This window comes from Dipteris shenzhenensis, chromosome 9 (assembly GCF_047967505.1).
Source record: "Dipteris shenzhenensis isolate YYH24624 ecotype China chromosome 9, Dip_SZ_1.0, whole genome shotgun sequence".
Classification (NCBI taxonomy): Eukaryota; Viridiplantae; Streptophyta; class Polypodiopsida; order Gleicheniales; family Dipteridaceae; genus Dipteris; species Dipteris shenzhenensis.
This window is the reverse complement of record NC_141604.1, coordinates 1282793-1304293: the sequence shown is the minus strand read 5'-3', so window position 1 is coordinate 1304293 and position 21501 is coordinate 1282793. Positions and strand designations below refer to the sequence as shown.

Sequence of the window (21501 nt, the reverse complement as noted above, 5' to 3'; positions counted from 1 at the left end):
GGCAGGGGAGAGGGAGGGCAGAGGAGAAAGGAATCACTATGAATCTGATCCCTGCACCAAAAGACCTACAACCCTGATAGGCTGAAAAGCAGACTCAAGCAAGATGTCCTCTGTGGACCTAAGCAATCTGCCAGCATCCTGCACACTAAAAACTAAAGCATCCTCCTGTGCATCTCGAAAGGCCAAAACGTGAAGCGGAACACCGCCTCTCGTAAAAGTACCTGCCCAAGTGGAGCAAGTGAGTGGCATATCATTTGTGTCTACCCAAACCTGTGGAAGGGCTGCCTCAATCTGCAAGATCCTCCCTGCACTCCCTCTGAGATGTCCTGTCAACCTAGATTTGGTCTCCTCTGGAAGCCTGCGGAAAGCTTTCCAAGACCCCAAAGATGATGCAGGTCCCCCCTCCCACCTGGACCACTGCATGTAGAGTGAGGCACCAAATGGTCTGCCATGATAATCTAAAATACTATCATTCTACATGATCAGTTGCCTATCAATCTCTTCACGAGAGGAAGGAGGAATCCTCTGAAGAGTGCTCCTGAAATTGGCCCATGCTTTCAGAATGGCAACCATGAGAGGGGACGAAGGTGATCTGAGGTGTGTTGTGGTGAAGATTCACCTAATACTGCTCATCCAGTCTCCTCCTGAAGAAGGTGTGCACCTCTGTATGCTACTATTAAGAAAGGCCTTCCACGATTCCTACCCTAGCATAAGTCCCGCACTACCATCTTGCATAGTAAAGCTCTGCACTGTAAATGTGGATCAATAATATTTAGACCCCCTTCCTGTGTATGGAGGATGAGGGTCTCCCAAGCCACCCTGGCTAAGGCATTTGCTGTGCCATCAAGCCCACTCCAAAGAAAATTTCTGATCAGTCTCCTGAGCTGAGTGATGCAGTCCCTAGAACGACACCGGCATGAACAAACAAACAAGGCCGTGGCCAAGAGGACCTGGTTTGCCACCACAATTCTAGAGGCAAGATCCAGTTTGACTGAGCTCCAAAAAAGGATCTTCCTCTTGATGCTCTCCAACATGGGAGCAAACTGTTGCGTGGAAGAAATATCCAAGCCGACCTAGCAGCCCAAATACCTGACAGGCACGCCCCTCTGAACCCAAGTGAATCCTATGTCAAGCCCCCAACCTAGAGTGTCCTCATCACTGATCCAAAAGCCATTGGATTTATGCCAATTTATCTGCGTCCCTGCCACCAAGCAAAATAAATCCAATGCTGTCTTGAAAGAAGTGAGCGTCTGTGGAGTGGCATCCAAGTAAACTGCTATGTCATCTGCCAACTCAGTGTCAAGTAGTTCCTCTTCCCTTCTGATGGGAAGTCTCAGCCCAAAGATGTTAGCTTGAGATCTAACATAGATACTCATAGCTTCGGCCACGAACAAAAAAAGAAAAGGAGCAAGGGGGCATCCCTGACGGCGGACTGATCTGGAAATCTGAAATCTCTCACCCCTTACCCCACCAATAAGAACGTGGCTGTGGGCTGATCTGTACAAAGAGGAAACACCTTTGATCCAAGCATCAGTAAAGCCAAAACGTAGAAGGGTGTTCTCCAAAAAACCCCAATCTACTTTGTCATGCATGGCCCACTCTGAAGCTTCCTAGAAAGAGAAAATGTTATAAAAATTGCTTCTACCATGCACAAATCCCGTCCGAGTGTCATGAATAAGATCTGGGGGAAGGGGCTGCAATCAAAGGCTGACTGCCTTGACCAGAATCTTGTAACAAGTCCCCAGAAGTGTGATAGGCCTCCACTGGCACACTAGATTTCTGCAACCTCCTTTCGGGATAAGATGGATGAGACCGTCTGTAAGTGACACGGGCATCTTGCCAGAGTCCCAAATGGCCTGCAGGGCTGAAGTAATGTAGTCTCCAATCATATTGCAAAATGCAATGAAAAAAGAAGGGGTAAGGCCATCCGAACCTGGGCACTTGCCCTTGTGAAGGGCTGAAAGTGCAGTCTTGAACTCTGTGTTGGTGAAAGGTGTATCAAGCAAAACATGCATATCCGGTTTCACCAACAAAGGGATGCTATGCCAAATAACTTGTCTAGCATCCTCTCTATCCCGTGTCTCAGGATCGGCAATAAGAAGGGCGGCATCAAAATCTGAAGCTATACACAAGACATCATCTGGATCTGTCTGTAAAACCCCATGTGAGTCAATAAGCTAGGATACACTCTCTCTACTACTATGTTTAGGGCCAAGAGTAGAGAAAAAGTGTTTATTGACTCTGCCACCCATCTAAATCCAGAAGGACTTCTGTGCATGAAAGGCATACTCTGCTCTCTGATCAAGCTCTCTGATCAAGCAATATCTACTGATGAGCCCTTGCTGCAGCAAGGCGCTCCTGAATCCAAGCATTTGAAGGCCGTTTCTGCTCTTCCCTCTGCAAAGCTGCCAACTGCTAGCGAACAGCAATCTCACGTCTGAGAATATCTCGTCTCCTGGTATAAACAACTGAGAGGTAGAAGTCGCTAATACCAGAAAGGGCAATAGCTAAATGTGATGGAGATGGCTGCCCACCTTGGACATGAGAAACCCAAATCTCTAGGGCTGCCTCTGTAAGGTCCTCCTCTGTGTACAAGGCATCCGAAATCCTGATGCTGGCAGACCGGCCTCTCAGGTGAGGCTCTGAGATAGCCAGCACAACAGGAAAGTGGTATGAAGTGGAAACCCTAGCAACAATGCATACCAATCCACCTCTGTTTAGTGCCCAATCATCTACATAGAATATGTCAATGCGTGCATGAATAGGCATATGCTGCCTCCTGTTCGACCAAGAGAACAAGAGGGACTGTGGCTGAATAAGAAAGGCATCGTCCAACCAAGTATCTCTGCCACAGTAGTGAAAAAGGAAGGCATCCCAAGCTGCTCTCTCCAAAGAGTGAAGTCCTCCTTCTCTACCCCCTTTTTTGTTTGACGGTAGAGGTCTCCACGGCTGGGCAGACACAGGATCGAGAGCAGTCCTCACTTCCTCCCTTGGATAGGGGGAAGGGGATAGTTTACACTATTAATCCTCTTCCCTCAGAAGGGATCCTTCGCACTCCGGTGTGTGGCTTGCTTCACAGGAACTCATTTTCAGCCCTGGCAGATGATTCAGATTTCCCAGAGGAGGAGTTTGTGCCCTCTACTTTTGGTGAGCCAGTGATTGGGTTTCTTTTTGACAGGACTTCTTCTTCAGGTGGCAGGGTTCTTTCCCCTGTTGATTTTCCACCACTTGGTTCCATTCCTCGCTTCTCGAGCAGGAGGTCTTCCCCTGTTGAGGGGTTTGTTTCCGCCACTAGGTCGGGTAAGGTGTTCCACTCTACATCCTCCCGTCGATGAGGATTATTTGTTGGAACATACAGGGCCCAGGTGGCATCCCACATCGCCGCCGTAGACAGCTGATCCGGGATCAGCTTCATCCAGGTGTTACTGGGGGTTCCATTGATATCTTATTTATTCAAGAGCACAAACTGGATTCTAGAGATTGTGCCAAGTCAGGCAAGTTGCTTTCTGGCCATACTTTTTGGTCGCCTGCCTTGGGCACTAGGGGGGGCACTTCTATTTCAGTTTCGCAGTCGGTTCTCCCCTTAGTTGTTCGACATTGAGTCAGTATTCCCTCTAGAGCTCAGTGGATTATTCTTTTGATTGGAGGGCGTAAGGTTGGTTTCCTTAACCTGTATGCCTCCAACATTAGAGGGGAACGTGTCCTTATGTGGAAGGATTTGCTCTCCTGGGCTCCCACTGCGGATTCATGGGTGATTGGAGGTGACTTTAACATGGTTGAGTTACCGTCAGACAAAAAAGGGGTTAGAGAAGGAGGACTTCACTCTTTGGAGAGAGCAGCTTGGGATGCCTTCCTTTTTCACTTCTGTGGCAGAGATACTTGGCTGGATGATGCCTTTCTTATTCAGCCACAATCCCTCCTGTTCTCTTGGTCGAACAGGATGGTCGAACAGGAGGCAGCAGATGCCTATTCATGCACGCATTGACAGATTCTATGTAGATGATTGGGCACTAGACAGAGGTGGATCGGTATGCATTGCTACTGGGGTTTCCACTTCAGACCACTTTCCTGCACTTGAGAGGCTGGTCTACCAGCATCAGGATTCCAGATGCCTTGTACACAGAGGAGGACCTTAGAGAGGCAGCCCTATCCATCACATGTAGCTGCTGCCCTTTCTGGTATTAGCGACTTCTACCTCTCAGTTGTGTTGGGGTGTAAAGGCCCTATGTAACATTTATAGTTTGTATACAATGTGAAACCGGTTCGTTGAACCGGTTCCACCCTAACCCTTACACATGAATAAAACTCATGGGTTGTGGTGTGCCCATTATCCATTCTTCACACCCACACATTGTTGACTCTCGTCTCCTACTCTCTCTCACTCTCCACTCACTCCATCAACTGGTATTAGAGCCTTGCTGTAACTCCTCCTGCCAAAAGTTATTGTGCATTGGACAAACTGCAGCAGGAAGTACATGCCATAAATCCTCGTCAAAAGTGTTCAAATCAAGGGCCTTTTGCCTATTTGCAGTTCTGAATTGTTTGCCACAGTTTGGGGGACTGTTACATGCCTTTTGGTCACTAATTGAGCACTTTAAGTTGGGGAAATTGTGCCATTTTCTGAGTATAGCAGTAATTCACTGTTTCGGGACAGTTTCGGGACTGTTTGAGTTTCGTTTCGTCCTCGAACACTCATTTTTTGGTGTTGTACCATCATTTACTGTTTTTGGACAGTTTTGGTGGAGCTTTCCTGCTGCTGTACCGCATTTTCGAGTGCTATAATTGTCATTAAATCTTGCTGTACCGTTTCTGCAGCAAGTGGGAGGTGTTATTTATCTGGGAGTGTTTCCGCGCTTTGGAGATACTTTGCTGAGCACTTCTAAGTGCTTGCAGGGAGTCACACACTTTATTTCTTGGTTCTATTTGCTGATATGGCTTCATCAGGAGAGAGCTCATCTTTGCTCCACATCCGGAAGCTTGAGGGTGCTAAGAACTACGACATCTGGAGGACCGAGGTGTACAATGTTTTGTTGCAGAAGAGTCAGCATCTCCCTATAAGGGAAAAGGGTGTCAAGCCCTCCGCCATTAGTGATGAGCAGTGGCTCAACATAGATGAGCTTACGCGTTCCACACTCATGCTATCAGTTGTGGATTCTCTTCTTCCTGGGATACGGGATATGCCCAATGCATGGGCAATGTGGCAGCGGTTAGAGAACACTTACTCTCAAAAGAGTGCCACAGGCAAGGTTTATTGGCTCAAGAAGCTTACAAGTCTCGAGATGAAAGAGGGAACATCAGTCAGTGCACACATAAATGAGTTTAAAAGCATATTCAGCCAAGTGCTTGCACAAGGGCTGAAACTAGATGAGGAGGTACAGGCTGTAATTCTCTTAGGTTCATTGCCAGAATCTTGGGACACTTTCAGGACAGCCACAAGCAACTCCAATCCTCTCTTAAATGTGGCAGATGTGGAGGGTGCCATTCTCTTAGGTTCATTGCCAGAATCTTGGGACACTTTCAGGACAGCCACAAGCAACTCCAATCCTCTCTTAAATGTGGCAGATGTGGAGGGTGCCATCTTGCAGGAAGATATGAATCGAAAGAACAACTCAAGTGGGAAAGGGAATGCATTGCAAGCACGTGGACGAACCAAGAATAGAGGCAAGAGTCAGGACAGAAATGGTAGGAGCAAGTCCCGCTCCAAAAAGGATGTTGAATGCGATCATTGTGGCAAAAAGGGACATCTTAAAAGGCAATGTTGGAAGTTGAAAGTAGAAAAGAAAGAGGGCAAGCAAAAGGCAGATGCAAGTGATGATTCGAAGGCCATTGTGCCTCATTCTAAGAAGTCTTCTGTCAAGTTAGAGGAGCTGAATTATGTGTCTGATGGCAGCCATTGCTCTTTAGATCTTCTTTTTACCTCTACTATCAGTGCACACTCTCTACATGCGGGGTGTATCTCAGATCTTAACACATGGCTGATTGATTCAGGGGCTTCTTTCCATGTTACTCCTTTCAAGAACAGCTTTAGCAAGTACCATGTTCGGAAGCCTCAATATGTGTATTTGGGAGATAATCATGCATGCCTCATAGAGGGAATGGGTGACGTGAAATCGCAGCTCTATGATGGTTCAGCTTTCATGCTTCATGATGTACGCTACGTCCCTGAACTTAAGAAGAATCTCATTAGTACGGGACAGCTTGATGATATGGGATATCACACCACTTTTGGTGCTCAGAAGTGGAAGATAGTAAAGGGCTCCATGGTTGTTGCTAGGGGTCCTAAGATGGACACTCTCTATCCATTTGTTGCTGGAAAAATTGTTGTATCTGGTGATGCTTCTGTTGCCGAGTTGCCAAAGGTTCCATTGTGGCATAGCCGGCTTGGACACATGAGTGTCAGAGGAATGGAAGAGTTGTCTCGTCTTGGTTATATCCCGTCTCTTAAATTTTCAGAATTGAAAAATTGTGAGCATTGCATTTATGGTAAACAGAATATGTGTCCTCATAAGAGGGGTTTGGGTAAGAAAAGCTCACAGTTAGAGCTTGTGCATACAGACACATGTGAAATGCCAAATCTATCACTCGGGGGGGCAAAGTATTTTGTTATATTCATTGATGATGCCACACGTAAAGTGTGGGCCAGTCCTCTTCGTTCGAAGAGTGATACCTTCACGAAATTTAAGAAGTGGCTTGCCTTGGTTAAGAACCAAACGGGTAAGACACTCAAATGCCTGCATTCTGACAATGGAGGGGAGTATGTGTCGAAGGAGTTTGATGCATTTTGTGACTCCAAGGGTATTAAAAGAGAGATCACTGCTCCTTATAACCCACCTCAAAATGGAACTGCAGAGCGTATGAATCGAACCATTCAGGAGAAGGTTCGGTCAATGTTGTCACATGCTGCACTATCCCATGGATTTTGGGCAGAGGCCATGCAAACGGCCATTCACCTCATCAACAGATCGCCTAATAAGAGGCTGGATAATAAGGTGCCAGAAGAGATATGGAGTGGAAAGCCTCCTTCTTATAAGCATCTGCGAGTCTTTGGTTGCGTAGCGTACGTACATATCTGCAAGGATTTGCACAACAAACTCGAGCCTAAGTCTCATAAGTGTGTATTCCTAGGATATGGTGATGATGGGGAGATGGGATATAGACTTTGGGATCCCGCACAAAGGAAAGTCATACGCAGCAATGATGTGATCTTTGATGAAAATAGCATGCACAAACAGCCCATGACTGCTCCAGAAGGCAGAAGGGTTGTATATGATGAAGATGCACATCCTGGACAGCAAAACGAGAGGGCTGTACCGCAGCCAGAACAGCCCCAAAATCAGCCCAATCATGCTGCAAATGATGATCTTGATGACCAACAGGAAGAGGGAAACGATTTCCCAAATGTTATGCCACCGCTTGAGGAGCTTCATGACATTATCTTACAACCGTACCTTGAAGGACACATGCCAAATGATGATGATATGCAGGCTGAACAGCCAGCAGAAGGTCAGGAACATAGGGTTCGGAGGTCCACTAGGATCACAAGACCACCTTATAGGTTTGTCCCAGGGGCTGATTATGTCATGCTTACGGATAGTGGTGAACCCTCATGCTTCAAGGAAGCAATGCAGAGGGATGATAAGCTCAAGTGGGAGCTTGCCATGAAGTCAGAGATGGATTCCTGAAGAAAAATGAAACTTGGGATTTGGTGCCATTGCCTAATGGTAAAAAAGTATTGCCATGCAAATGGGTTTACAGGCTAAAAGAGATACCAAATGCTAGGCCGAGGTATAAAGCCAGACTGGTTACCAAAGGCTTTAAGCAGGAATATGGTGTTGACTTTGATGAGATCTTTTCTCCTGTGGTTAAGATGACTACCTTAAGGACTGTGTTAGCCTTGGTTGCACATGAAAACATGGCATTGGTTCAGATGGACGTGAAGACTGCTTTTCTTCACGGTGATCTCCATGAGGAGATATACATGCAGCAGCCTGAGGGTTTTGCAGTAAAGGGGAAAGAGGATCTTGTGTGTAAGCTCAAGAAGAGCCTTTATGGTTTGAAACAGGCACCAAGGGAATGGTATCATAAATTTGATGCTTTCATGAAATCCCAAGGCTTTAGGCGAAGTGACACAGATCACTGCTTGTACACCAAGAGGGTATCAGATGGTAGTTTGCTAATTCTCATTTTATATGTGGATGATATGCTTATTGCCGGTAAATCTCTCAAGAAGATGGATGTCTTGAAAAAGGGTTTGCATCAGACCTTCGACATGAAGGATTTGGGACATGCCAGCCACATTTTAGGTATGCGTATCACTCGGGACAGAAATCAGCATTTGCTTTATTTGTCTCAAGAGGAATACATTGGCAAGGTCTTGCATAGGTTTCATATGGAGGGGGGGAAGACTATTTCTACTCCGTTGCCTCCACATTTGAAACTCAGTGCTAAGGACAGCCCGCAGAGTGATTCTGAGAGGGCAAAGATGGCCAAGATACCTTATGCTTCAGCTTGCGGTAGTCTCATGTATGCCATGGTTGCTACACGGCCCGACTATCATGAGATACCGGAAGGGTACGAAGGAGTTTTCCTTTTTTCTTTGGTAAGCATGATGCCATTGTTCATGGGTACACAGACTTAGACTATGCAGGTCATCTAGATAACCGGAAGTCTACTACCGGTTATGTTTTCACTTTTACAGGTGGTGCAATTTCATGGATATCTCGTTTACAGGGATGCATTGCCTTGTCTACTACCGAGGCAGAGTATGTTGCAGCTGCTGAGGCTTGCAAGGAGGCCTTATGGCTTGCTTGGCTTGTGGCAGATTTGGGATTCCCTGGTGATGTTCTGTTCTTGCATTGTGACAGTCAGACTGCCATCCAGTTGGCACGAAATCCTGTTTTCCATGCAAAGACGAAGCATATTGATGTGAAGTACCACTTTATCCGTGAGGTGATTGATGACAAGTTGCTTCAGCTTATCAAGATTCACACAGATGATAATCCTGCAGATCTTCTGACGAAGAGTTTACATGCCGAGCGGTTTGCATATTGCAGATCACTCATGGGTGTTGGATGAGGCCAATTTCAGATTTGTGTTGGTCTTGTATATCATTGTATACTTGCTATATTTTTTTTTCTCACTCTCCTACGGGCATATTGCCTTTAAGTGGGAGGTTGTTGGGGTGTAAAGGCCCTATGTAACATTTATAGTTTGTATACAATGTGAAACCGGTTCGTTGAACCGGTTCCACCCTAACCCTAACACATGAATAAAACTCATGGGTTGTGGTGTGCCCATTATCCATTCTTCACACCCACACATTGTTGACTCTCGTCTCCTACTCTCTCTCACTCTCCACTCATTCCATCAAGTTGCTTGTACCAGGAGACGAGATATTCTCAGACGTGAGATTGGTGTTCGCGAGCAGTTGGCAGCTTTGCAGAGCAGAAACGGCCTTCAGATGCTTGGATTCCGGAGCGTCTTGCTGCAGCAAGGGCTTATCAGCAGATATTGCTTGATCAGAGAGCAGAGTATGCCTTTCATGCACGGGAGTCCTTCTGGATTCAGATGGGTGGTAGAGTCAATAAACACCTTTTCTCTACTCTTGGCCCTAGTGCAGCATACAGACGTGTACACCTTCTTCAGGAGGAGACTGGATGGACAGTATTAGATGGATCTTCACCACATCATACCTCAGGTCTCCTTCATCCCCTCTTATGGTTGCCATCCTGAAAGCATGGGCCAGCTTCAGGAGCACTCTTCGGAGGATTCCCCCTTCCTCTCGTGAAGAGATTGATAGGCAACCGGTCATGTGGAATGACTGTATATTGGATGATCTTGGCAGACCACTTGATGCTTCACTCTACATTCAGTGGTCCAGATGAAAGAGGGGACCTGCCTCATCTCTGGGGTCATGGAAAGCTTTCCGGAGGCTTCCAGAGGAGAAATCTCAGTTGATAGGACATCTTAGAGGGAGTGCAGGGAGGATCTTGCAGATTGGGGCAGCCCTTCCAGTGGATTGGGTAGACACAGATGATATGCCTCTCACTTGCTCCACTTGGGCAGGTGTTTTTACAAGAGGGGATGTTCGAATCTCTTCAGGTTTTGGCCTTTCGAGATGCACATGGGGATGCCTTGGTTTTTGATGTGCATGATGATGGCAGATTGTTCAGGTCCATAGAGGACATCTTGCTTGAGTCTGCCTTTCAGCCTATCAGGGCTGTAGGTCTTTTGGTGCAGGGATCAGATTCAGAGTGGTTCCTTGACCCAGACCCCCGGCTTCTCTCCACTGGATCTTGGACACTTTGGCTCTACGGGGGAGTTCCCATTAGGTATTTGCAGTGGGAAGCTGGAGAGTGGGAGTGGATTGACACAGGGCATCGAGAGAAGAGCATCCCCTTCTTTCGCTACATGGTCAGTAATGCGAGGAGATTCTAGCTCTTTAGTAGAGGTTGGAGACCTTCCAGAGTTCCTCATTAGGAGGCATTTGATATCACTGTGGATTTGCAGAGGTGCTTCTGGAGGAGACTTCTGGAGGAGACTCTGGAAATCCCATAGGAATAGAAAGATCACTCTTTTCTTTTGGCTTTCTATCCATTGTGGGATTGCAGTGAACCTTTGGAGATCCAGATTCGGAGCCGACCCTACTTACCCTCGTTGCCTCTCTGCTTTGGAGATGATTCAACATTGCTTATGGGATTGCAGACAGGCGAGGATGATTTGGATGGGGGTAGCCAGGATTTCACTCACTTTGTGTACTCCCCATTCTTTATGACATGGGGCTTAGTGGCTTGGCTTTCTGTTACTGGGTCTCGGGTCTTTTATTAGAGACATGACTCTTCTCGGGCCATTTCGATTCGACGTCATCAGGTTGAGTCCTGTTCTTTGGATATGGTACCACACCTTCCTTTTACAGCTGTACATGCCTCTGTGGATACCTCTTGGGAGATACTGGCGAGCATAGCAGCCTAGCAAATCTAGAGAGCCAGATGCACAGAGGCATTGGAGGGAACTCAGGTTCATCCCTCGCACACATTGGCTAGTATCTGAACAGACAACACCATACATACTTTGATGGCCGTATGGACGAGTATGCAGGGAGACTCCCATGTAGCCTCAGCTAGGAGGGCTTCTTTCTTCAGGGAATGGAAGGATTCTCATTTCTTCTTTGAGACTCTTACAGGGTTGAGGTGGCACTTTCAGCCTCAGCCTTGGTTGTTTTCCACCTCATTTTGAGGGGTTTATTTATCCTCATGGTTTCATGATGTATTCTGCTTTGAGCTTGCTCTCGCGGGTCTTTTCTCTTACTTAATAGAAGTCTCTTTCTTGAAAAAAAAAAAGAGAGTCATGGATTAGTTCAATGAGAATGGGGAACGTTCAAGGCCTTAATTAAAATCTCGTAGACTTTATTTAGATTTAGAAGTGTAATAGGTGCCACTGTGATCTCCTCAGAGGTGACTTGAAGAAAAGTCAAGACTACGTATTAGAGATGTTGAAAGAGGGCACAAGTGAGAACGTCCTCTATCAAGCATGTCTACCTTGATGTGGCCTTCAAGGCTTCTATCATTGGTGAAGCGAACCGGGTGTTTCTTGATCATGTCTTGCATGGCCAGTGTAGGAATCCTGGCTAAGCCTCCTCCGTGGGACCTCCACTTGGGGAGTACTTTTTCTAAAAGAGGTCGCTATAAAGGGAAGTTGTCATCTGTAGCACTTATTGGCCAGTACCTCTTGGATGTCCATCTACATGCGACCTTGTGCATCTGTCAGTCTTTACAACAAGACTCCTATTAATGTAGGTCTAGTGACCTAAAATAAGCATCTTAACCTCTTGTGCCCAGGTTATGTCCCCAAGGCTTGGCTGAAGTAAAAGTACTCTGCTTGACAGGTTTTAACAGTGTGAAGTATTGCTAGCTGTTGCTCCAAGGATGCTGAAGGCTCTCTCCCCCTTGGGGCTTTAGGGTGGAAAATGCTTGCGGCAACAAGCAATTCTGGTCCTTTGAATGGCCTTGGCAACCAGCCCTCCATGGGGCTCCCTCTGAGCTCCTGCTTAGGTTAGCCTAACTTTAGCTTTATTTGTGGGTTCGGTTTAGCAGGCTGTGTTAGTTATGGCTGACTTGGTTAGATTAACTAGGGCCAGGGCTAATTAGTTTGGGATTAGATTATGTCAAACTAACCCGGAGTTAGGATTAGACATGGTTAGGTTAGGTTAGACTAACTACTTGTCCTAATTGTTCTATAGGTCTCATGTTAGGGTTGTCCTAACTGTCCTAGGTGACCTGGAAACCACCCCTCCCCCCCGCCCAAAGGAAAAAAAAGGCAAGAAAAAGTGGTTTTTTAAAAGGGCCTTTCACAGCCCCATTTGGGCTCTGTTTCAAAGCCTCTTCATCGAGCTTCTACATCGACTTTCCTGTGTATTGCACACAACATCAAGTGCTATTACAACAGCATTTACTTATGTCTATTTGCTTCCTGTGGGACAGCATTCTTTGCCAAATTGGGACTTTTTGCAGGAAGCTAGCTACACTCAAGCTTTCCCTATCTTGTGACAGTTCACCATAGCACCCAAGTGTGTCCTTGTTGAGGGATCACTACATGACAGTGATGAGGATGCACAACATGAGCATGAGCATGTGCATGTGCCTACCACGGTGGGTGCAGCCACTTGCGGTGCAGAAGCTCCTACAGCTCAACCTCTCTCTCCTACATCTTGGGATGCACAGGCACAGTTCCTTGAAACATTATCCTCCAAGCTCCATGATACATTTCTACAATTGGGCTAGCAGATCTCTCAGTAGATTGGCCAACAGCTCCGTCAAACATTATCATATAAGGGCAAGCAACGTATGCCCCAGCATGGGCATCAGTCAGACAGCCAGAATGTAACTTGGAGGTTTTGTGTTAGATGCCCGACGCTTAGAGGGATTTCACCCCTTTAGTCAGTCTCAATTTAAGCAGCTTGCTCCTAGTATGGTGATTATCAAGGCGTTGAGGATGTTAGAAACATGGTGAGAGGAAGAGAAGGAGAGATAGGCTAGGGAGTGAAGAAATGATACACAAATGTAGAAACAATAGAAGGCTTTCATTCATTCATCATGCATTCTGCTACTTCCAAAGCTTGCATTGTTGCTGATCAAGAACTCAACTTTGTCGTCCTCAACAACATCCCAAACTCCTTCACACATGAGGAGCAGCTGCATCTTGGTTTACCATGTGGGAAAACCTTTCCCCTTGAGCTTCTCCATGAGCAAGGAACTAGAAGACAACGAAGTCATGATGGCAAAGACCTTGATGAAGGCGGGCAGCTGGCTGAGATGAAGAACCAGCAAAGGAATGGGCTGGTCTCGAGCTTCAAAACACAACAGCCAACTCCTTGTATGCTAAAGGGTTGATATAGATGTTTAGTTGTGCTCCAAATGCCCCAAAATACAAAATTGAGTGAACCCGAGTCAAGGAGCAGTAAGTATATGCCCCGAAGTGCAGAAATGAACCAAGAGATGAGCACTTGAGGGCCTTAAAAGAACTCGAAGTGCTGCAGCAAATCCAAAATGTGGTGCAGCAGGTGTGTAGATGTTTCAAAGTGCAGCAGCAGGCCCAAAATGTATAAGGCGGGTCTCTAGGGCAGCTCCAAATGTTGTAGCAGATCTCTGATGCACAAAACAGCAAATATAGCTGTGCTGAAGGCCAAGAATAGCCCCAAAATACTGCTGTTGTTGGTGGTTCTGCAGAAGCACTTTCAGAACAGCTCGAAATTGTCTTCTAAGGCCTCAAACTGCTGCCAAATATGCGTGCAGGTGGTCGGCTCTGTTGCAGAAGCCTAGGAACCCTAGGTTAGGCGATGAAGAGCTTGAAAATGACTTCAAGGAACCACACGTGCTGGTGTTCCTTCTGGGCTTCCTGCTCTTCTTCTTTTGGTAGGTCATCATCTCCTCAGACTGCTTCCCCTTCTTTGCACTCGGACCAACCTCCTCTTCTCTATCTCTCTTCCCTAATGGCATGACATCTTTAACTTCCTCCAACTCCAACAAGCCAAATGTAATTGCCTTACCTTTCCCTCTCTCTTGTGCAGTGGCTTTATGGATTCCAGAGGTACTAGGCTGACCTGCATCTTTACTTCTACACTATGATCATTCACCCTATTATTTAACCCTGTTGGCAATGGATAAACATCACCTCCAGCATGAGGAGGCCCATCACAGTGTGTGCTGTAATGTCCCCACTGCACTGGACACAAGGTGCAAATGACCCTTGACCTTGTCCTGCCTGCCACGTGCCTGAATTATTTGAAGAAGGCATGCTGCCTCTCCCATAACCACCCGATGATCTACCTCTTCCCCTACCGTTCATCAAATTCAAACTCAAACTCTTCATAAGCTCCAACATTTCATGAATTTCTTCTTTTATATTCTCCTCCTTCCTGACTTCAGGCTTCTGTATTTGTGGCTTCACATGAGATAATTTCAGGCACATGCTGAACCATTGGCATCTCTTGCATCATTTGTGACAATCTTATCTGCTTCCTCTCCTTCTCTTTTGCTACCCTGAGAGCATCCTCATAAGTGACCAGCTCTTTACATTCCCCACATAACTCACAATGAATCACTCTCATGCGAGGCTTTGTCTTCATAGTTTCAATCCCTAACCACACAGAAATTCAAGCAACATTCCCCAACCAATCTTATGGCTGTTTTGTCTTGAGTACCCAATCTCAATTCAAAACTCCTCCTGTCCCTAGTAGGATCGCAAAAAAGATGATAAGGAAAAAAAAGGAAAGACAACCAAGAATTATGGACTTCACCACGTCAGATAGCTAAGACTTCATAGGGATCAGCTGCAATGTGGGCTCGTAGATGATGAGCTTATGAACCAGGTTCCAGAGCAGATATCAAGAGAGCACACAAATAACAAGTCAATCTCCCACACAATCTGACTAGAACACACACACAGGAACACACAGACTCTTTGAAAGAGGGGAAAGAAGGCTTTGACTTGTTGTAGCTCTGTGTCAACCAAGAGTTGTTCATACACACAGTCGTTCTTTGTACGACAGATTGACCACACATGATGTATCTACAACACCTCCTTCCAACAGCTTGTATAAGTAAAACAGCTCGTACTTATGCTTCTCATACGGAATCCTCATGCACAAAGAACCCCCAAGAATGCTAATCCATCGAGTTATCCCCTCCACCTATAGATTCATGAGACCTCAACGATCAAAGTCCCTATCATGATTTCCGTTCAGTCACCATTGCATCTGCACACAAGCTGTACGTCATACTCAGAATTGTAAGCAGCCACATCATGAGTGCTTCCAGCAGGACAACTCCCAATCCGTCTTCTGTTCCAACTAAGCTCCCCCACGCAGCCTGCACACTTGTGCGTGATTAAAGGTAACAAACCCACAGCCCAAAAAAATAGGCGACTTGTACTTTATGTCGATCAGCCCGTTAGCTCTCCGCTCAGCTAATCGTCCATCAGCCCTGTGCTTTTCTTTTTCAAATCATCACACCCCGTTGACAACCCGTACACAGCCCAATCGCCCTCTCAGATCGTCACAACCCTCTACACCTTGACGCACTGCTTTTGTACAACACTTTGAAGCCCATGAACCATCCGTTCATCGACCAACGGATCCTTTCCTCTCTCTTCCTTTTCCGCTCTCTCCCCCCCCACGCAATCTCTCTCGCTCATCAACGTTTTCCAGCACTCTCCAGTAGCCGCCATCCCACGTATCAGTCCACTTGTCAGCCAGAGCATCCCCCTTCCTTGATCACGTAGCCACCTTGCATGCATACATTCCCTTCCAGATTTTCCAGCCACGTCATTACGTAGAATTTACCACTCTTCCATTTAAAAAATGCAAATATCCCCCAAGGCCACATTAAATGCACATTTTGGACCTTTGGTCACACAATTCCCACACACATTAGCATGCACATTAAGACTTGCATGCACCCCCGTACACACACATGAAAAGCCCCTTGACATGGACACTAGAACATATCAAATTCCTGTCACATGCAAGTGCACATTGACTCAAGAAAATAAAATAAAAAAACCCTTCATGACTTGATTTTCATGACCCGAAAAACATTTCACTTGACCACACATTGGACACCCTTGCTCTGGAAGTCTGGTACAACCACATTGCATTTCATCATTTCCCATGAAGTCCCTGCAAAACATACTTTATTGTTTCAAAAAACTATACATTAGTCCATCATGCTTGTGAAAGAAAAATCCACAAATGCCAAAAGCCCACACCTACCCTAGATGTGTACAACTATGTGCCTACCCACAGCTATATACAGTGCTCAAAAACTTGATACAGGTTTTGTCCTATCAATGCGTTCCAGATCGATGAGATCTCCCCAGCCTACCGGATACAGGGTCAGAGAATACAGAGGATAGATCGTGATGGTGGGTGAGCACCAGGTTCCACCTGTGGCTACCATGGTCGCCATCTAGCAAGATATCATCTCTACTCTACGCTCCACCTGGGAGCATGGGAGTCCATGCTCTAGAGTAACTATTGAGCGGCGTGCTCGATTCTGCAAGGCTTGGCCTGCAGGAGTCTTCTACATCTTCACTCCGCGAGGGATTCACTGGTTGTATAGTCCCCCCACTTGGCTGTTAGCCCCAGTACCAGAGATTCCCTAGGCAGTGAGCTGGGTTTCTCTGAAATAGGCCGATATTTCTTTCAGCCTTTTCCTGGTTTTTTCCATACTCAGCACCTTCGGGGCTGCTGTTTTGTATGAAGTCTTTCAAGCATTAATAGAAGGTTCCTTTCTTTGAAATAAAAAAACAGTAGAATGGAGGAGATTTGAGCAGCTATAGGTGATTATGGGCTCTAGGATGATTCGGAGTAAGCCCTCGGTCCCCCATGAGATAGTACAGGCAAAGTTTGCCATGACCCCTCTCCAGGTTGATGCCATTTTTCAAACAGTGACATTCCTCCACAGAGTTTGGGACATGCCTCGGGAGAGACTTCTGAGATTGGCACTAGAGTCTTCCATACGACTAGCAGAGAGTGGGGTCAGTACAATATGGTATGCACGCATCACCGCATGGTTAGCCAGTCACAACATTTAGATGGACCGGCTTCCCCCGTTTTAGTATAGCGTGGATGTACGACCTGAGTTGATACCACGGGATGAGATTATCCACATCATACGGTTAGATCTTCTTCAGCTCCACACATCTCACACTTGGGGGGGGACCAGGAGTTCCCCACCAAGACCCAGCTCTACTATGACCATTTCCTGAGAGTATCGGAGGATGGGCTCATCATCAGACCTTAGTATCTCGAGGACAGGGGAGTCTCACATGCGCTGAGGATTGCCATCAGACAGATGCGGATCTCGTCCCATCCGATCGCCCCCATCGTGCACAACCTGCAAGTCCGCTGCACGCAGGGTATGCCTGCAGCTCTCCCTGCCTCGATCCTCAGCTCAGGGCACTGAGGTAGACCTAGCACAGAAACAGGTTAGGGGTTTCTATGCATTTCACTCAGCTCCAAGGGCACTCTGGGGTAGAGGAGGAGGAGCTAGCCGACATGAGAGATGTATGGATCCGTTGAGAGAGCCTACACAACATCGCTGGACGAGGGACACAAAGAGACGCGTGCACGATGTGACAGGCGACCAGAGTACACACGATCGAGGTTCGACCTATTTCAGCTCTCCTCAGGGGAGATCTACTGAGGAGAGGCATCACCCTTGACATAGCCGATCGAATTCAGAGATCCAGGAGACCATGCCCTCCACCACCACGGGAGACAGCCCGACGGATGCAGATATGTGAGCTCTTTGCATCTCATCAAAGAGCCACCATGGAGCTTGGATACGTGGAGCCGGTGCACTCGATATTTTCATGCCACCCTCATGCTATTTTTCTACTTTTTTGCTATTTTTGTAGTATAGCATTTTTGTACTCAGCAAGGGCCTTAGTGAGCCCTTTGCCCCGGCCCAAAGTGGTTTGTATGAGCTACTTGATTCCGTACTTTGTCCTGTAGGTCCGCGAGGCCTCCTGCGGACGTTAATATATCTTTCTTTCTTTCTTTCTACTGGATTCCAGTGGCCTCTTTGCACACACACTTGAGACAGGAGGTGAAGGCAGGAGGGTGCAACTCTCACCTTATATCAGCCCTGCAAAGTCTTAGATCAGACTTAGTGGGTATAGGAACAAGATCCAATAGCAGGCCGACTTGCCATGTAGTCCAACAAATGGCCGCATCAACACTACCATGTACCAGACTGATTGCTACATGTGCAGTCTGTCATGTCAGCAGACATGCCACATGGATTGCCAACAGTTCCATGTCATCATTCTTCTATAGAGATGCCAAGTTTGCATCCCACCTATTGTAGGGATGCTACATCAGCACTTGCAGCAGTGGCACATCATTTGTTGGTGCTAAATCAGCAATTGCAACCACATCATCATGCACAGCTGGATAACAGACTCGTGGGCAGTCATGCTTGCTGCCACATCATCAGCCTGTATATCTGTGTAATGGAGGGCTAAGTCTGGATGCCACTGCATCCTCCCTTCACCTACCCTAGTGCTCTTGGCTTCTCCTCTATGGGGGCCTTATATGTGAGCATCTATAACTAGGTAGCAGTTCAGAGGGTGGGAGCATTGATTCTCCAACATAAAGGACATTGGGATGGCAAGTTCAAGTGCCAAGATTTTAGATAGAGAGAATACATTGGTTGGTAAAGGGAAGAGAACCCAATCTCAATAAGTAGAAATCGAAGAGGATATGTCAGGTGCATAGGTAGATTCCAATGTTTAGCAAGTTATATACGAAACAACCTATGCGGCAGTGTGGACTGTGACTTCATTAAGATTAAAGAAGACCCATGGAGCCCTCACCTCGAGGAATGGCTTTACTTATTTCACATGGATGCTTTTTATCTAGTAGCGTTATTTTCTTGGCATATCTCAGAATTCTATGTTGGAATGCCGAGTATATGCTCTTGAAGTTCTAATCAAAATATGTTTTTTCCTAGGTGAAAATGTAGATCCAACACACATAGAGGAAGCTGCTATGCAAAGTCGATTCATCCAGCAAATCATGGTCGTGGGCCAGGTGTTCAATTTTTTTCTTTGCAACAAGTGAAAAAGTTATTCTTCGATCGTATACATAGTTGTTATGAAACACTAGACATGCTTTAGACAAGCATGTCGAAAAAAAAGATACTACATCTTGTTTTAAATTACAAATATTCAATTTAAAAAATATATAAAAGTCTGCAAATATATAGATTTGCCATAGTCAAAAGCTGCCATTTATTATATAGAATCTAGACATTGAGTGCATGTCACAACTTACATATTAAACTTTTAAGAGTGTAAGCATTTCTTTTTTCAATGAAAAGACTTCTATTAAGCATGAAAGAAACATCAAGAGTGAAGCTCATGGCAAAATTACATCATGCAAGGCATGCGAAACCAAACACCGTAAGTGGGCAAAAAAACATGCTCATTAAAGAATGCTAGAAAAGCACCAATGTTGAGGCTGAAAGTGCCACCTTTACCCTGTGAAGGACTCCAAAATCAACAACGAACCACTCCACTCCCTAAGGAAAACTATCCTCATAGAAGATGCCTCGGAAGACCCCTGCAAACTCACTCAAATCGCCATCAAATTGTGTACAATATTGTTGGAATTATATCTATAATTCAGCAGTGACCAATGTAATATAATAAGTTAGTTAGGGGCACTTTTCCCTCATTTAGAGGTTTTTCCCCCTAACTGCAGTTAGTTCACTAACTATGGTTAGTGACTACTAAGGTTTTGTCACTATGACAAAACCTTATCTACACTACTTTGTGTAGTACTCTTTACACACTCTTTACACACTCTATTGCAACTACAGCTTCTCAGCTTACGACTCTCTCACTCTCTCTTGCTCTCACACTCTCTAATCCTTCATTTGGTATCAGAGCGGGTTCAAGACCCTCGTGCCACCAGCTCCCTCAACGTTCTCTCCCTCAACGGAATCCGACGTACCATCGCCGTACAGTCCGTACGGATTTCGCCGTACAGTCCGTACGGATTTCGCCCTACGCCGTACGAATTCCGCTGTCCGTACAGTTTCCGTCGTTGCTGCCGTACAGTTCCAGTACAGATCGCCGTTGCTGCCGTACAGTTCCCGTCGTTGCTGCCATACAGTTCCAGTACTGATCGTCGTTGCTGCCGTACAGATCGTCGACAGCGCCGTACAGGCGCAGGTGCATCCGTACTATTTGGCCGTACAGATCGCCGTACTATTTGGCCGTACAGGTCCCCGTACATACTGTACGTACAGTTCGTACTGTACTGTACCACCTGTACCCTTCACAGATTTGTGTGCATTTACACAGGTTGCCTTCAGCCACAGGTGTTCTTTGGCAGGCACATCTTGCAGGAAACCACAAATTGGGGCAGTCATTTTCTGGGAGTACATTTGGGGCTTTTACAGACAGATCTGCAGATCTTGTCTGAAATTTGGGGCTTTTGTGTTAAAATTGCAGATTTGGGGCTTCTGGCTTTTTTAACCCCTTTCTGGCTGCAATTTCTAGCTACAAATTGGGGCTTTTGTGTTTGGAGAGCATTTTTTGGAGTATTCAGTATATCCTGCCTCTATTGGAGTGTTTGGAACACTTTTGGCAGATTTTGGAGAGTGTTCTATGCTTGGACAGATTTCTGACAGCTCAAGTGCAGAAATCTAAGTTGCTTATACAACCCGTGCTTGGGTGTGGTTTTTGGGAGTTGTGCATTCTATTCCCAGTAAGGGAATTCAACTTTGTATCTGCTTCAATTCCTTTTTCAGATATGGCCCATCAAAATCAGAATGATTTTCAGTTCGGTGGTCTTTCTCAGGAAGACAAATTGGATGGTACCAACTACTCCCTCTGGAGTTTCATGGTACGTAATATTCTGATTTCTCGTAATTTATGGGATTATGTCAATGGGGATGAAATCCGACCAGCAGATATTGCACCTGCTACCCCTCCTCATCAAGGAGGTGGAAGAGGTCGTGCACAAGGTGCAGCTGCAGGACAAGTTGTTGGTGCAGCTACAGTTAATACTCCTGAACAAAAGAGATGGGATTCACGAGATGCCTTAGCTTTGTCTTGCATCTCTCTTTCAGTAAAAAGATCAATCATTCCGCATATCCGGTCGTGTAAGACCTCCAGGGCAGCGTGGGATATTTTGGAAAGCATGTATGCAGCACGGAATGATGCCAGGGTATCTTTTTTAAAAAGAGAGTTGACCAATACACATATGGAGGAGGGTGACTCCATGTCAGCCCACCTCACTAAGCTTCAGGATCTCAGAGAGCAGTTGTTAAATATAGATGAAATTATTCCTGATTCAGAGATGATTACAACCACTCTGAATTCTCTTCCTGAGTCTTATCTCAGCTTTCATACTTCGCTGAATTTATCATTGAGGGGGGGTGCAAATCCTCTTTCTTTTCATGAGCTGATAGGACTTCTGCTTCAGGAAGA

General features: G+C 46.1%; 1 protein-coding gene across 1 annotated transcript in view; it reads left to right on the top strand.

Moving 5' to 3' along the window:
- LOC147898051 (long-chain-fatty-acid--[acyl-carrier-protein] ligase AEE15, chloroplastic-like) overlaps positions 1-21501 on the top strand; it is a 250532-nt gene that overhangs the window by 127420 nt on the left and 101611 nt on the right. Inside the window, exon 15 of the mRNA XM_087379362.1 lies at positions 19014-19093. Within this exon, the coding sequence (XP_087235488.1) occupies positions 19014-19093 (80 nt within the window). The remainder of the gene's footprint in view (positions 1-19013; positions 19094-21501) is intronic.